The 16,274-nt window shown below is 41.2% G+C and overlaps 1 protein-coding gene across 12 annotated transcripts in view; it reads right to left on the reverse strand.

The window, feature by feature from the left end:
• PTPRM (protein tyrosine phosphatase receptor type M) overlaps window positions 1-16,274 on the reverse strand; it is a 608,093-nt gene that overhangs the window by 49,421 nt on the left and 542,398 nt on the right. For all 12 annotated transcript variants that reach the window (XM_045574745.1, XM_036417770.2, XM_036417769.2 and 9 more), the window contains one exon: window positions 16,056-16,092. In XM_045574745.1, the coding sequence (XP_045430701.1) occupies window positions 16,056-16,092 (37 nt within the window). The remainder of the gene's footprint in view (window positions 1-16,055; window positions 16,093-16,274) is intronic.

Here is a 16,274-nt window from a genome sequence, read left to right on the forward strand (position 1 = left end):
TGTCCTAAGCCAAGAGACTCTGATTCAATTGACTGGGGATGGGGTTTGGGTCTGGGTGTGTTTTTGAATCTCTCCTGGTGGAAAACCAGAGATCTACAGCATTAGGGACATTGGGACTCTACCTTCTGACCTAACTACCAGGTGGTCTCGTATGAAGTGTTTGTTTTGAATCTACTGCTTAGCCAAACCCTAATACAAGGTCTCAGAATCCAGGAATCCGATTCTTTCTGATTTAGAGAAAATCTTCACTTACAAAATGTCATCTCAGAACACAGCTGTCCCACCTCGGCATTAGGCTGAGCATCCGTTAAGGTGACACCAGTTATAAATATTTACATAACTAAATTTGGGTTATTCTTCAAATAAAGGGCGCTTATAAGCATTAGTGGCTCACGTATACACCTTAGTCTTGATGATTTTCTTACCCACTGACTTGAACTATGAAAAAAAAAATTAGGATAGAAAAATGAATAAGGGAGGGTTATTTTCAATGCTAAAATTAGGCACCGGTGTCCAGAAGAAATAAACCAGTTTGGGGTTAAGATCTGAAAATGTATTTGAACACAACGCTTATTCTAAGTTGACCCCAGAAAGAAAAAAGAAGTGTCAGGAAAGGGCCCCCACCTCCCCGGTGCAGTGTTGCCCTTTCTCCCCTACCTCTCCCCTCCTTCACCCTTGGGGCTCTGTGCACTGTTAGCCTGTGAGAGTGGCCCCTTCTCCACCCCACAGGCCTCTCCCTGACCTGTCACTGTGGCAGCTCAACAATGAAACTGCTCAGGACTGGGCCTGGTTGTCTCTTCTCTTTGACATACTTTAGATTATTTCCCGAGACAGGAATACACTATGAGACAGAGATACATGTCTCCTGACAACATTGAGAAAGCACAATGCAGGTTGGGCGGGCAGACTTTATTGACATGGAGGCTATTCCACTTGATTTAGCAGCTCCTAGTGGGTCTGCTGGGTGACTGGCCCTCGTGAGCCCACACTGAGTCTACAGTTGCATGCCTGGTACACAAGGTGGTTACTGAAAGGGTTGAAATTGGGGTAGGAAGACCATGAGAAGGCCGGTACTCTTTTGCCCTCCATGTCCGTCTCCCAAATGCTGGTGTGGCAAGCACCTTACCATGAGGAGAATCATTGTTAATGTGGTCACTGGGGACTGCTCACAGAAAACAGACATATAGGCTGGCTGGTGCGGCTTAGTAATTGAGCATGGACCTATAAACCAGGAGGTCACTGGTTTGATTCCTGGTCAGGACACATGCCCAGGCTATGGGCTTGATCCCCAACCAGTAGGGGGCAGCCAATTAATGGATTAATGTGTTTCTATCAATTCTCCTCTCTTCCTCTCCCTATAAAATCAATACAAAGAAAACAAGAAAACAGACAAACAACTCCCAAGACAAGGAATGCAAAACAGCAGGCACAGGACTGAAAGATCTCCCTCCCTACAGGTGTGAACAGCTGCAATCCAGCCCCAGTATTGGATTTCTGCAGTTTCTGGCTGGGTGGGAACTGCCACAATTGCTGTGTCTGTGCATTTACAGATGTTTGCACAGTAGGCAAGAAGGTTATTCTCAGCAGTCCTCCCCCTGTGGGACTAAAGCATTTAAAAGGTAAGGCCTTGAAATTTCAATAATATCAGGCCGGTAATACATTCCATTTCCCTCACAATAGTTGGCACACACAGACCTCTGCTGAGAAGGAAAGGTGTGGCGGGGCCATTCTTACCACCACCAATGCCTGAAGGAACAACAACAAAAAAAGGGCAGAAAGAACTAGAGCACAATAAGGAATAATTAAAAGCAATGAGAAGCATGAAGTGAAAGACAGTCAAGGATAGACTCTATTGTGTAAGATGAATTCTCTAGTTCATGAGGAGTGAGACATATTAAAAATTATCACTTCAAATCTTGATAGATGACTTGTACCCCTTATTTTCACATTCTAATTTCTATGCAGTATGTTTTGTGTGTTAACTAGAACTGCGGGGAAGTCAAGGTCCTTTAAGCTCACAGTGGCATATTCGAGCTTTCTGAAGGGAAGAGAGATAGTACAAATGTGAACTTGTATTCAATCACAAATACAATACCCAACTCCTTTTGTGCACTTACTATTTCACAGTTCCTGTTTGAAGTGTTTTATACGAATCGACTCTCTGAATTTAAAAAGCACAATCCTATGTAATAGGTGCTATTGTTTCTCCCATTTTACTGAAAAGTCAGGTAAGCTTCCCAAGGTCACAGGGCTCTTGAGTACTGAGCTGAGTGCTGAAGCCTCACCCCATGGGTGCCACTGCCTCCATTTGAACATAAAGCAACTCAAAAGGGTTCTACTTGACAGGCCAGTGTGTGTAAAGTTATCACAGGCCCGGCGAAAATAAAGTGGAAGAGAAACCCATGTTAATCACTGAAATCAACCTCTCAAGGTCCTATTGCTACTGAATACAATCCAACAGAATAAAATCTGCCCAGTCCAACCTCTCTGCCCATCCAGAACACAGCAAGTTCAATTCCCTCCACCGGCCTTGCCCAAGCTATATAATCTCCCCCGAATACCAGGCGAGCCTCATAACCCACGAGAGCTCCTCTCTGAAAAACACTGTTTTTTCCACTTAAAGATCTTCCAAGGGGTCTCCACTGCTCATAGAGTAAAACCTGGTTCCTTTAATAAGGCAGGTGTGGCCCCATACACCTGGGCCTGGTTTGGGTCCCACGTGCCACCCGTCCTTGGCATTTTCCTGAGACCTCCTCTGCCATGAGCCCTCCTCCCACTCATGCTGCAGTTCAAGCCCGTGTTTCCTGCTGATCTCAGCTCGGCAGACTGAACGTCACTCCCTCAGGCAAGTTTTCCAAGACCCGAGTCATGACTCCCATTCCTTCATGACACTTGATGTTGTGGTGCCTGTGTGTTTTTTATGTCTGTCATCCTCAGAGGTCTGTGAACATGGATCTGCCCATCTAGATCACACAGTTTCTCCATGCCCTCGGGTCTCATACCAAGCTTGTTTTGCTCATTCAAATCCCCCTCCTGGCCCCAGTGGGAATGCCAAGCCAGGTCTCTTAAAATTTCTAAATGACCTGAAGAGACTAGGGTCATGTTTGTGCACATCAGTCCTCTGACCAGCTGATGTGACTAGTCCCCCGAGTGGGAGGACAGACTGTGTGTAGTGGGGCACACACAGAGCGGTGGGAGTGCAGAGGGAAGAAGAGAGATCCTGGGGACAAAGTCACTGTAGAAAACCCAGAAGTCATTGCTTTGGGCACTGGCCTGCCTTGGTACCCAGTTCACTCCATCAGAACTGGAGGCCTTGGGAGGTGGAATATGGATGTGGAAAAAGATGAGCCTAGGATTTATACATTTTATTTTAAAGCTCTTGCTCATAAATAAAAAATGGCCCTATATTTTTGATCCATTATTGTTACTGTTGCTGCTGGCGATAATCTAGAATGGAGATTATAAAGTCAGTTATTCAGCATTCAGGGCATTAGATGTCCCTTCAGTGGTTTCTGAATAAGTTTTTATTAAAAAACTTTAAGCGATTTTTCAATATGATGCTTCCATAACATCCCCGTCTATAATTTTACATTAAGTAGCTTTTCATTTTGCAGGAGTGAAATCTACAAGGTAAAGTATGCCAGCCTGCTTTTACGGACTGCATCTGCCTCGTGTGTCACAGAAGCCATAATGGTGACACAGAAAACAGCTGGCTTCTGCATTAATAAGCCTTAACAGCACCTATCTGATAGGTGCATTTGCTCTCCCCTGAGGCTACTGATGTTAAAATCATGGATTTTTGTGTGAATAATTTTTGGTTTCAGCTGCAGAAAAAGAAAACCCAAGTTGAGATGGCTGGGCGCATGGGATGTGATTTCATCATTTTTCTGACTTGCTAAGAACATCTCCCCCTCCCCATTAAAGAAACAATAAAATCAACTAAGAAAATTAGAAGCAAACACCGAGAATCGTTCCATGATGAAAGAAACTTGGGAATACTTTATTTAACCTAAATTCAAAAATATAACTGGCAGCATGTTACAATAGCATTTCTAAGGATAGCTCTCCATATCCAGAATTACTACTTAGAAATGCTCGCCAGGCTGCTAGAATTTTCATTTAGTGGCAGCAAAAGAGGAAACAATAGACACTGGAGCTATAATAAAAGGCACCTTTTTAGAAGTAGCATAAAAAGCGGTGACTAAAATAATGATGTTAAATACTAGTAGTGTTTTCAGTTAATAAATTGCAGTGGTTCCCACCACACAATGTTGAATCTCTTCTTACACTGGAGTAGGCTTTCCCATGGCATGAGTCATTTTCCTTCACCTGGCTTGCTCTGGATAGAGCTACTTGCTGACTACTCTATTGCATGCAAGTCAGACTTGCAGCTCACAGGCCCCATGCGGCCCACAACGAATATTTTTGTAGCCCAGCCAAAATAACGGTGTGTAAGAAACATTTCAATAAAAATGTTGTAACTTAATTTTTACACTATTCTGTTATATATAATTATTAATAGTGAACTACAATGCTCGATAATGACTGTTACTATAGTCCTGTTGCATTCATTTGCCTTAAGTGCAGGCACACTATTTCTCCCCATTAATACTAGCAGTGAATATTTTAGCAGTTGGTTGCCACATCGTTAGTCTTGAACTGACCTGTTTGGTGCTCCCCATAGGAAATATTTCACTTTCGGAGAACAAGAAAAATAGGTTTATTTGCATTACGCTTATTTATTTGTGCAGTTATTCAATGTCTGGTACGTTAATGTTCAAGAAAAAATGTTAATTTTTATTAAAATGTTCCATTACTTTGTTAACAATTACTCATTTAGTTTAGCCCTTTGTATTTAGTATGTCTCTATTGACATAAACCCATGTTTTTATGAAAATTGAAGCTTTTGTTTTTTTGTGGCCACATAAACGTAATCCTTGTTTACTTGGCCCATGTTAGCCTTTGAGTTTGACATGCATGCTGTACTCTGTCTAAATTGGCTCACAGGTGTGTGTGCTCTTATAACCTAAAAGTAGGCAAACACTTTCTGCTCTATCCATGAATAACATTTCCTCTCAAACACATAATCCACATATTGCTATTTATATTTCATTCATACCATTCCTAAAATTCCCCTTTCAGACAGAAATAAAAAAGTGTGCCAAAGTTAACTGCAAATATTTGTGGCTTTCTCCAGGTAATAAGTTGCATGGAATGTGGGTTTCCAGGTGCATTAGAGAACTTATGAAGTGCTGGCTGGACACCGAAAGGTCATGTCTGACTGAGTTAGGAGAAAATTGGCATACACCAAACATTAATGAACAGGCCGCATATAAATTCTAAAATTGCTTCAAAAAACAGAAAGTGTTGGTGAGGATATGGAGAAAAGGGAATCCCTGTTCACTGTTGGTGGGAATCCAGATTTGTGCAGCCACTGTGGAAGAGAGTATAAAGTTACCTCAAAAAATTAAAAAAGGAACTGACTCATGGCCCAGGGATCCCACTTCTGGGAATATATTCTAAGAATCCAGAAACACTAATTCAAAAGAATATATGTACCCCTATGTTCACTGCAGGATTATTGGGAAGCGGCCCAAGTATCCATCTATAGATGAGTGACTAAAAAAGCTGTGGAACAGTTACACAATAGAATGCTATTGATACTTGGCCTTAAAAAGGACCTTTGTGACAGCATGGATGGACCCGGAGAACAGTATGCTAAGTGAAATAAGCCCATCAGAGCAAGACAAGGGCCATATGATTTCACTCATATATGGAATCTGATGAGTAAAACAAATGAAACAGAAACAGACTCAAAGATAGAGAAAAGAAAACAGCTCTTAGAGGGGACAAGGGTTGCCGGGCTGGGTGAAAAAGGTGAAAGGATTAAGCAAAACCAAAAACAAACAAACAAACAAAAACACATGCACAAAAAGCAACCCAAACCATGATACCACTATTTCACTTTAAAAAGAACAATAATTATTCAAAATCATTGTTACACCCATTAACTTTTACACTGCGGTCCTTTTCCTAAGCTGACATGCAGTGCTTGGGGGACACCTGATTTCCCTCGGATGCCATGTGTGAAACTGATCTCAGAAGTGGTCTGGAGGAATTCCTTTGAGGTAAGAACTACTCCATCTACTGATTCCTTGATACAGATTAAGGTTGGCAATTTTTAGGCATCTGGTCAACCTCTAGCCAAGCAGAAGATAGTGCCTGCCTAACCATCCTCACCCAACACAAACAGGCTGCAGAGGCAGGCCAAGAGCGCACACCTTTCTCTTTACTTCCCCTTCTGGTCAGGTCATTATTTTTTTCTCTTTCCCAGAAAATCATTTCTCAGCCCCATTTAGTTCTCCAGTGGTTTCTTATCCTTCTAAACCTCTGCTCTAAAATATCCTTGTGCAATTCTCACAAATTGATTTGGATGGAGCCTTTTGGAAGGAACCTGTCTGGTCTGCGGAATTAAGCTGTTTTCGCTTACATGTAATCCAACCTTAAGTGTGCATCAGGGAAGCTTCAGACACCGCCAAGGCTGGTGTCCTATGCTTCTCTCAGAGCTGCTCAATTTCTGCAAGACTTTAAAAACTGAAAGAAAATATGCTTCTCCCTGTTTATAATATAGTTTGTTGTCTTTCTAGCCCATGCTTGTTTTTTATTGAAACATTTAGGACAATGATGATAATATTTGTACTTTGGAGAAAGACGAAGTATGATGGTGAAAACGTAAGTGGTTCCCTTTGATACATTTTTCTGGAAGGAAGCATTAATATGTGTAGAATGTATTAGCTTTTATGAGAGCTACGAGTATACACTATCCTTGGGTTAAAGCCTGAACTGCCTATGTGCTATTGAGATATGTGTCTTTTGGAACCCAGATAATTATAATGATAATAAGAATATAGCTAAAATTTATTGAGAGGGCACTTCCAGAGCTGGCATCTGAGCCCAGCCAGTCTAACTATAGTCTATACTCTCATCAACCACTCTTCTCTACTGACTCTTGGAGGGAAAAGATCTTGTCCTTATTACTGACATAAAACATGTTTGTATATGGAAGGAATTTTAGGGCCAAGTCTCAAAGACTTGATTGTGACCATGTCGCATAAGCAAATAAATATTTGTAAATAAAAACCAGGGGTGACTCCTGGCAGGACTTGAAAGTGTAATGTTCTAAAGCAGTGTTTCCCAAAGTGTGGTACTCGTACCCCCAGGGGTACGGGAAGAGTTTGGTGGGGGTACGTGTTGCACCAGAGTTTGGTGGGGATATGCACTGCACTGTGCTTAGCTGTGCCTAATTCTATGTTCTCATGAGTACGAGGGGTACTCAGCATTACGAAAATTATAGAAGGGGTACACACATGTCAAAAGTTTGGGAAACACTGTTCTAAAGCATTTCTGGAAACACCATCTACCTAAAGGAACCATTATTTGGAGTGCATTCTTTTTGGGCTCTATTCCGCCCTCCCTAGCAGTTAATCAACATTTCCAGCTTGCAGAGGCACCACTGTGAGCGGGAGTGCAAAGGCTGCTATTATTTTTGACAGAGAAAGCAGAATAATAAAGGCAGACAAATCAGATTTGAGTGACAGGGGTAAAGATTAGGGATCCAAAGAGAAACGCTTGTATAGAAAAGAATGAAAGAGTTGGTAGGCAGTGTGTGGCAACAATCTGCTCTATGATGATGAGAGAAAGACACCACTACCAGAGGGACCTTTGGTCCTTGATCCCTGAGACAGGTTGTACAGCAATATTGCATGAAGAGCTGGGAAGAGGAGCACAAGAAAGTGTTTGGAGCCGTGGAAGGGAGGAATGTGACAGATGTTCACACCACAAGAGCCTCCTGCTGGCTGAGTTACAGAGCATTCATCAGGCCTGTCTCTCCAAAGAGAACCGTCATAAACCCATCCCGAGTATGTGTTCCCACTATAAAGAGGGGAACAGAGAGAAGGCAACCAAGGAGAAAAAGAAAGAATGGCACCTGTCCGAACGAAGGGGTTTGTTGACCCAAAGGATCTGGCTGCCTTCTGTTGAGGAAAAGAAAAGTGAAGGGAAAAGCCTATATTCACATGCGGCCGGGGGCCACTGCCAGGGAAAGAAAAGCTTTCATTAGTCTCTATCTTCTTTAATTAAGCTTTTCCCATGATACAAGCGGGGTCTCTTTTATTTAAGAAAAAAGAGAATAAATCTCATATCTGATAAAATAGAGATAAGTTGACTCCCTAGACATAGCTCAGTGCAGGCAATCTTAATTTTTTAGTGGCAGCATGGGGCATTACATGAGGACATTCTCAGGAGCATCCTCTGAGTGAGAAGGCAAGAAAAAAGAAGTAACTTGTAATGACCAGGACTTGTTGTTTGCTGCCTTGACAAACTTGTACAAAGTGGTGTCCGTGTGTGATAAAGGAACCTGGTCAAGAGAGTCAAGAAGGTATGCTTCGGGGCTTCCTTTTTCACCTGCTGAATAGGGAAGGGATGGGGAGAAAAACAGCCTAAAGTAGTTCCAAAATCTGGTGTTGCAGCAAATTCACAAATTATAAGAGCTGGTTATTTATACAGATACCAGTGCTGTGTAATTCCTGAGGTCACTGCTGTATTCCTGACTCTTTACTCAGCCAGTCACTTGGTGGTAACAGAGGTGTTTGTTTAATTTTGGGTTAACTAGGCCTGAACGATATGGCTTTGCTTTGCAAGGGTCTATAGTGCTGAGGCCTGGGGAAGCCAGCACCAGGGAAACTACATAGGTACTTACTAGCTCCAGCTCTATCCTTTCAAAGGCCTGACCCTGGAAGAAAGATGTGACCTCATTTTTCCTTGCTGTTGAACAAAAGGCCCCTTAGGAGACACATGTTTCTCCTAGGTTGAACATAGCATGCGTTCTATTAAATATGCATGTTAGTCCATACGGTTTGCAAATACTTTTGTGTGCATGATTCATTTGAGCATAGATGAAGATCACTTAAATCAATTTGTGCTTTAAGTTTCAACTGTTTCAAAGACAAAACAGGCGAGTTGGGCTTAAAGATTCTGACATTTCTACCAGCTTAAAAATATTTTATACTTTTCCACTTCCAATGAGGAACGCCTGTAAAGTACTATTAAATATTTTAAAAGTATTTGTTTTAAGACAGTCTAAAACCGGGTGCCTACTTAACCACAGAACATCATTCATCTTCAAATCATTCTGTATTAATTTAAGTTCCATTACTCCAAGGATGTATTTCCAATGAGGCATCTATAACAGCATGGGTGAATGTTAACTAATGTGATCTATTTTTGGTTTTAACTTTTATTTATTTATTTCTTTTTTCAATCTGCACCCAAGGATATGTTTTTCATTGGTTCCAGAGAGAAAGACAATGAGAGGAAGAGGGAAAGGGAGAGAGGAAGGGAAAGAGAGGGAGAGGGGGAGAAAAAAAGGGGGGAAGGAAAGGGAGAGAGAGAGAAACATTAATCAGGGTTCAAATCTGCAACCTGGGTATGTGCCCTGACTGCGAATCAAACCCGAGACTCCTCAATATGTGGGACAACACTATAACCAACTGAGCTACACCGATAAGGGCAATTTTGGATTTATATTCTAATCTTCTACCTGACTTTAAACATTCTCACCAGTAATGAGCAAGTTTATTAAGAGCACAGAGATGAGGAATGTATATGATCTGACCTTCTAGCTTATTGGCCAGGATCTTCTAAAATTAATCTGGTGAAGAGAAACTATTATTTCAAAGGAAGTTTGTAGATAAGCTGTTAATTGCAACTCTTCATTTTTCCTTGGGAAAGTAGAGATGGAGAGTGAAACGCGGCAGGCCCTGCATGGAGATCTGGGCACTGTTACTTAGAACACCTCGACCTTGTGAGGGTCGTTGTTTGCCTATGTATGTAAAGCATACTTCCCCACAGACTCCCTATTTAAATCTGGACCCTAGAGAATACTCTACTTTATAGGCAATACTTTAAAAAAATATATTTTATTGATTTTCACAGAGAGGAAGGGAGAGAGATAGAGAGTTAGAAACATCGATGAGAGAGGTACATTGACCAGCTGCCTCCTACACCCCCCCCACCGGGGATGTGCCCGTAACCAATGTACATGCCCTTGACTGGAATCGAACCTGGGACCTTTCAATTTGCAGGCTGATGCTCTATCCACTGAGCCAAACCGGTTTTGGCTAAGGGGCAATACTTTTAAATCAATCGCAAATAGTATGGAGTAAGGGAATCCAAACATAACCTGCCACACCCTGACAATGTGGGGACCACATAGCCGGGAAGAGCAATGCCAGCTGACCCGGAACCTGTACTTGAGGAGTGAGCGTCACTGGAGCTTGGAGGAATAAAAACAAAAGTTGTTTACGGAAGGCTTAGCTTTTGATTAAAAAAAATTTTTTTTCTTCCAATTCTACTGAGAAATAATATCAAGTGTTCACGTCTGATTGGAGGCCAATATGCAGGAGACAAAAGCTTCTTTATAAAGTATGGAGGACTTGTATAGATGTTCTGACAAGTCTTGGCTACAGGCATGAGGAAAGTGTCTTATTCTAAGCATGTTGTTTACTGCTTCAGAGGCCTGAAGGGGAATTTTGAGTTATGAAAATATAAACCATATTGCTCTCCCTGAAAATCCTTATTAAAAGTGTTCGTACCACACAGAGCATGTGGAAGACAAACAAAAGAAAAACAGATGAACAGCCAACAGAAGGAAGTCACTTAAGCATAGTTGCAGCTCCTGTGCGGGAGGGGAGGTTCTGAAGCCATTTCCACTATAAACCTTCGTTCTGCATTTTTATTATCTTCACATAAAAGTTTGCTTCTAGCTCAAAGTCCTTACACAAATGTCTTTTAGGTTTCTCTTTTTCAAATTACAGGCAAATTATAATTATGAACAAATACAACTGATTATATAAGGGGTATATGGGGTGGTGGTGAGGATAAGCATGAAGAGGTAGGTCAGTGCAAAGATTAGCATTTAGTTTAACAGGATGAACTATCTCCAAAAACTGTGCTTTGATTTACTGACAAGTCTAAAGAAAGAATGTTAGTGAGAATAGGAGTTGACTAGCCCTTAACTTAGAAAAGAAAACAATCACAGGCATTGGTGATGACAATCCTCAAATTCATGCAGGTAGGTAGATGCTTTGTTGGGCCAACATGAAATAACCTTCTTGCCAAGTTGGAATATTCTACTGCTTAATTGGTGTCTGGCCCACAGTAACTCCCGATTCATTCATTCATTCACTCATCCACTCACTCATTCTTGTATTCTCATTCAGCATCTGCTTCTAGCCAGCTCTCTACCATATGGTTGGTTGGTAGGTACTTGTTGAATCCATGAATGTGCTCTGGGGCATTTTTCTGGTGTGAGGTCATGAGGCAACATTCTGCCGAGGCATCTCCCTCTTTAGCTGGCCTGTGACACAAAATGTCCTTGCGAGGCTGAGGGCAGTTCTGTCTTATGGACAGTGACATTTCTTATTCTCATTGTAAACAACTATCTGTATCTGGTTTTCCATCTCAGTCCCCGTAGCCTATGCCAGTGTGACCTGAAGTCCTGAAACATGCCACACAGCACCCAGAGTTTCTGAGCATAACAGATGTAACTTTAACTCTGCACTGTTAACATTCATGCATGGTTCTCTTCTTGAGTATAGTGCCTTGGGTATAGTACACTTCATCTTTTCTTTTGTCTGAATTGTGCTAACTTGACAGGGCTGGCTACTGGATTGGAGCTCTGAGCTTAGTCTTGATTGCCCCATGTAAGGTCTCTTTTTGTGCAGGACAGGACTAATGGGTCTCCACACAGATTCTCAGACACCTGTGTGGGAACAGGGAGATCCCGGATGCTCCGTGTCATATTTGAGGACAGCTAAGACAATTTTAATTAAGAGGCATTTTCAGATATGACTGTATCATAGAAAAATTGTTTCTTTGAAAAGCATAACTTAGAAGGAAGAAGGAAGGGATTGCGCTATAGATTCGTTTTATTAAAGACTAAACCTGATATCTTGAGGGGTGTATTTTATAAAGCCTGTGCAAGAGGCAGCATGCTCTACATGGGAAGGAGCATAAGCTCTGAGCCTCTTCTCAGGGGGAGAAGCACGTCATCATGCATTACTAGCACCCAGTCCACACACGGCAGCACACAGCTACACGTTAGCTCTGTTTCCGACCCCTGCTTCTCCCCTCATGGGTCTCAATTCTGATACTCATGAAATGAGATGAGTAATCATAAAGTAGTCAGAGGATAGAAATACATTACATTGGTTATAGCACAGAGCCTAGTACAAAATAGGCACTTAATATTTATTGAATGAATAGACAAATAAAAATGCTGAGTTTCAGAAAGAAAAGTATTCTATCAACCCAAATTACTAACATGGAAAGAAAATATATTTATCACTTTTCATTAGATGAGAAGGAAACACACTTAAAATCAACAGTTTTTGACACTATAATATATTCATATTAGAAAACTTATTTAATCACATGCAACCTAGATTATTGAATAAAATAAAACCTACAACTGCCCTGCTATTATTGTCTGAATTACTCATTTCTATCCCAGATTTTTCTGTGATTACTCCCTATTATCTCTGTTTCCAGTTTCTTTCCGGGATAATTCCACACCAATTAATCCACTTAAAGCACTGTTTTCACCCCTTGTCTCCCTGCCTTTCATCAAATAACACGCCTTATTCAAAGCCTCTTAACAAGTCCTCACTTTACCTCAGTCCTTTGTTCTTAGCCCCTCTAGCTCAGGGTTTTTATCTGGGTGTGCAGATTTTTCAGTCTGGGTTTTATTAATTCTGTGAGTGCCTAAACAGCTATGTAAAATTGTGTGTACATGTGAATTTTTCCAGCGAGAAGATGCATTTCAATGAATGATTAAGGAAACTCAAGAAGCCACAGAGGCGAAGACCTTTCTGAGCGGGCGGTGTGCCTCCCAAACCTCAGTAGTCCTCCCATTTAGTGAGTCCTCTGATAAGGAAACTCATCCTTCAAAGCCCGCTGAAGTCTTGCCCTGTCTCCTTCCTCCCACCCCCCAACAGGTCCTCCATCCCTTTTTCAGCTCCCAGATATCCCAGCCAAGTACTGGGGCATTGCCACCTGACTATGACATGCCCTTCAGATTTCATGATGCACAGCTGCTCCTCCTGAAGGAGTTTCAGGGAGGTTCCTCGGGCAGGATCCTCCGATATTTGTGTGTCCAACCCACAGATGAGCGTAGACGTGAGGAATAGGGACTTGATGCTGGGAGGGCCCTGCCCATTACAGACTTATTGAGTTTCTTCCACAACAACCTGGCACCATCTTTTCTGAGTTATTTAAAGCAACAGTCTTGAAGACAGTTTGAAAATAAAAGTAAACAATAATAAAAAGAACACTTCTGCAGGGCTCCCGCGCTTGCACACCATGTGGCTGGCAGGTGTTCTCCCGAATCATTTTGGAGTGGTTCTAAATGCGTTCTAAATGTGTTCCTTCAGCTCAAGGCCCACACGGACTCTGTGGGGGTATCCAGGTACCTTTTCATTGTGAAATATGGTAAGTTCTCAGCAATCCTACCCAGCTGCGAACTCATCCGCCCCTCATAGTGAACAGTGCTTTTGAAATCCTAAGTCTGCCCTGGCTCTGAGTGCGGTCATGGAGTAACACACGTGCTTCCTCTCCTTTGATCCCTGGTGTGCCTAATCATAAATCCTGAATGCTACAGTTGTATTAATGGCTGGTCAGGCAGATGTGATGAAGTGTAGACTGGGTCATCAAAGTGTTAGCTACCAGACGGAAAACAATTAAATGGAGGGAAAATAGGAAGAACATACTAAAAAAAGCCAAAGATCTGGCTTGAACGTGGTCTCTTCAATTTGCAGGAACATTACTATTATCATCAAAGGTCAAAGTCAGTTACTGGTAGAAAAATCAATAAAGGTGAAGGAGGGGGAGAGACTAAATAGATAAATTCATGACATGCCCTCTATATTGAAGGAACTTGTTGAAAATATATATATTTCCAACTCTTGGGAATGAAAGTGGTTGTCAGTTCCATGGGTTCCTGCTGTGAATAGGTTTTAAAGAATTATATCAGTGCAAAACACAGGGGAAAAAAGGGAGCAGAGATTGAAACATTGCATTTATCTGTAGACTTTATCATCCATTTTGTTGGACTCTTAGGTGTTTGTGTTTTTATTTGAATGAAGGTGATCCATGTGCACGTTCTACCTCTCCATGCCAATTACTGCAGATGATCAGAAATCTTTATTACTGGCAATTTGTGACCACAGTTATGCTTGTAGCATACCATACAAGTATACCTTGTCTTAATGTCCTTTGCTTTATTGTATTTTGCAGATGGTATGTTTTTTACAAATTGAAAGTTTGGGGCAGCCCTGCATCAAGCAAATCTATTTGCCCTATTTTTCTTTTCTTTTTCTTTTTTTTTTTTTTGGCCCTATTTTTTCCCACAGCATTTGCTCACTTCATGTCTGTGCCACATTTTGGGAATTCTCTCAGAATTTTAAAAGTTTTAATTATTATATTTTTATGGTGATCTATGATCAGTGATCTTTGATGTTAATATTGTAATTTGGGGATCCATCATCATCATCATCATCATCATCATCATCGGAACTTGAAGATGTGACGGAATTGCTACAATATCAAAACCACAAAGAGTGGTTTTCTGTATTGAATCTACCAGTGAACATGCCATGAAAACTGTTATTACAACATCAGTGGATTCAGAATATTACATGCATTTAGTTGATAAACCACAGAAGACTTTGAAGGGATGGACAGCATAGTGGACAGCACAGATAGACAATTTCCACCACTGCAGGAAGTCTCCTGGACAGTGTTGCAAGAAGTGTTGGGATTCGGCTCTCTGGCTACAATGGCCTTTTCTCCTATTCTGTGACTCTTTAACTGAACCTGGCCTCCTTCCCTCTTCTCGCAGTCCATTGGACATCTATGACTCCCTGCCACCAAGCCTAGACCTTCCAACCATGATTTTGTTTTTGGCATCTTTGACTTCCATGCACCTTGACGTTATGTGTACAGCCTCCTGCTAACCCCTAATCATTGGCAGGTCACATCCTTTTGATTTTCCTGCTCTTGTTTATTGGATATAATGAATTACTGGAAACAATGATAAAATAATAAAATGGAGAGAACGTATGCTCTTTAACCCTAACTGGATCCTCTCTGCTTCTTAGCACCTGAATTCATCTTTCATTGACTCACTAATTCATCCTTTATGATATCTTGTTCCTGAAAACCTCAGAATTCTCATGATCCTCATTCTCCACAGATGACTTGCCTCATAATTGGTGGGGAAGATGATAAAAAACCAGGCCATGAACTTCCTCAACATGTCCCTAGAGCCTTATTTCAGTTTTCCTTTAGTCAAAGTGACCCATCATCTGCTTTCCACTCAGGAGCACAAATTTCTTGAATTCAGATCTTTGCTCATGATATTTCTGCCATTTAGAAGTTCTCCCAATCTCACCTCTGCCACGAAACTGTTTTCAGATCATTACATCTGATCTAAAATATATTTTCTTCTCCAAGTTCCCCTAACATTTTCTCTGTACCTCTCACACAAGTTTTCAATTGATTTTGTATGTACTAATATATAGATCATTTCACATCTTCCCCACTGAACTGCAAATGGTGTGAGAAAGAGAGCTTGCTAGAGTCAGCTTGCATCTCTGGTGGCAACTGGCACCGGTCCTTGCACAGAGGATGTTCAGTACATATACATTTAATGAATATATATGTTTGTAGATGTCAGATTAATTCCTAAGGTATAGAGATTTAATTCAATAATGAACAGATGAATACAATTATTCTAATGATCTCAACATTAAGTTCTAACTAAACCATTACACACCAGAACTTCTGCTGATAAAACAGGGTGTATGTGTTGGTGACTAGAACTGCAATAAATGATGCTATAGCAGTGTGAAAATATCCAAAGGAGGGTGAAGTAGGCACACAATGATAGAGAATGGGCAAATAACTAAAGAAAGACATTAAAGCTGAAATAAACTTACCTTGGGTAGCAATATAATGATTGGGTCGATGATAGCCCTAAAAATAAATGAGAAAGAATATTTCACAAACCTAAAATTGGAAAGCAGCACAGAGGTCACATGCTAAGTTTGCCAAAATGAACGCATCAACAAATACCAACAGTTGCATCACTTGAAAGGTAATTATCAGATTAAGTGCCATTGAGTTTCTCTTAATAAGCAAAGATGTATCAAATATTA

Source organism: Pipistrellus kuhlii, unplaced genomic scaffold (assembly GCF_014108245.1).
Source record: "Pipistrellus kuhlii isolate mPipKuh1 unplaced genomic scaffold, mPipKuh1.p scaffold_m20_p_6, whole genome shotgun sequence".
Classification (NCBI taxonomy): Eukaryota; Metazoa; Chordata; class Mammalia; order Chiroptera; family Vespertilionidae; genus Pipistrellus; species Pipistrellus kuhlii.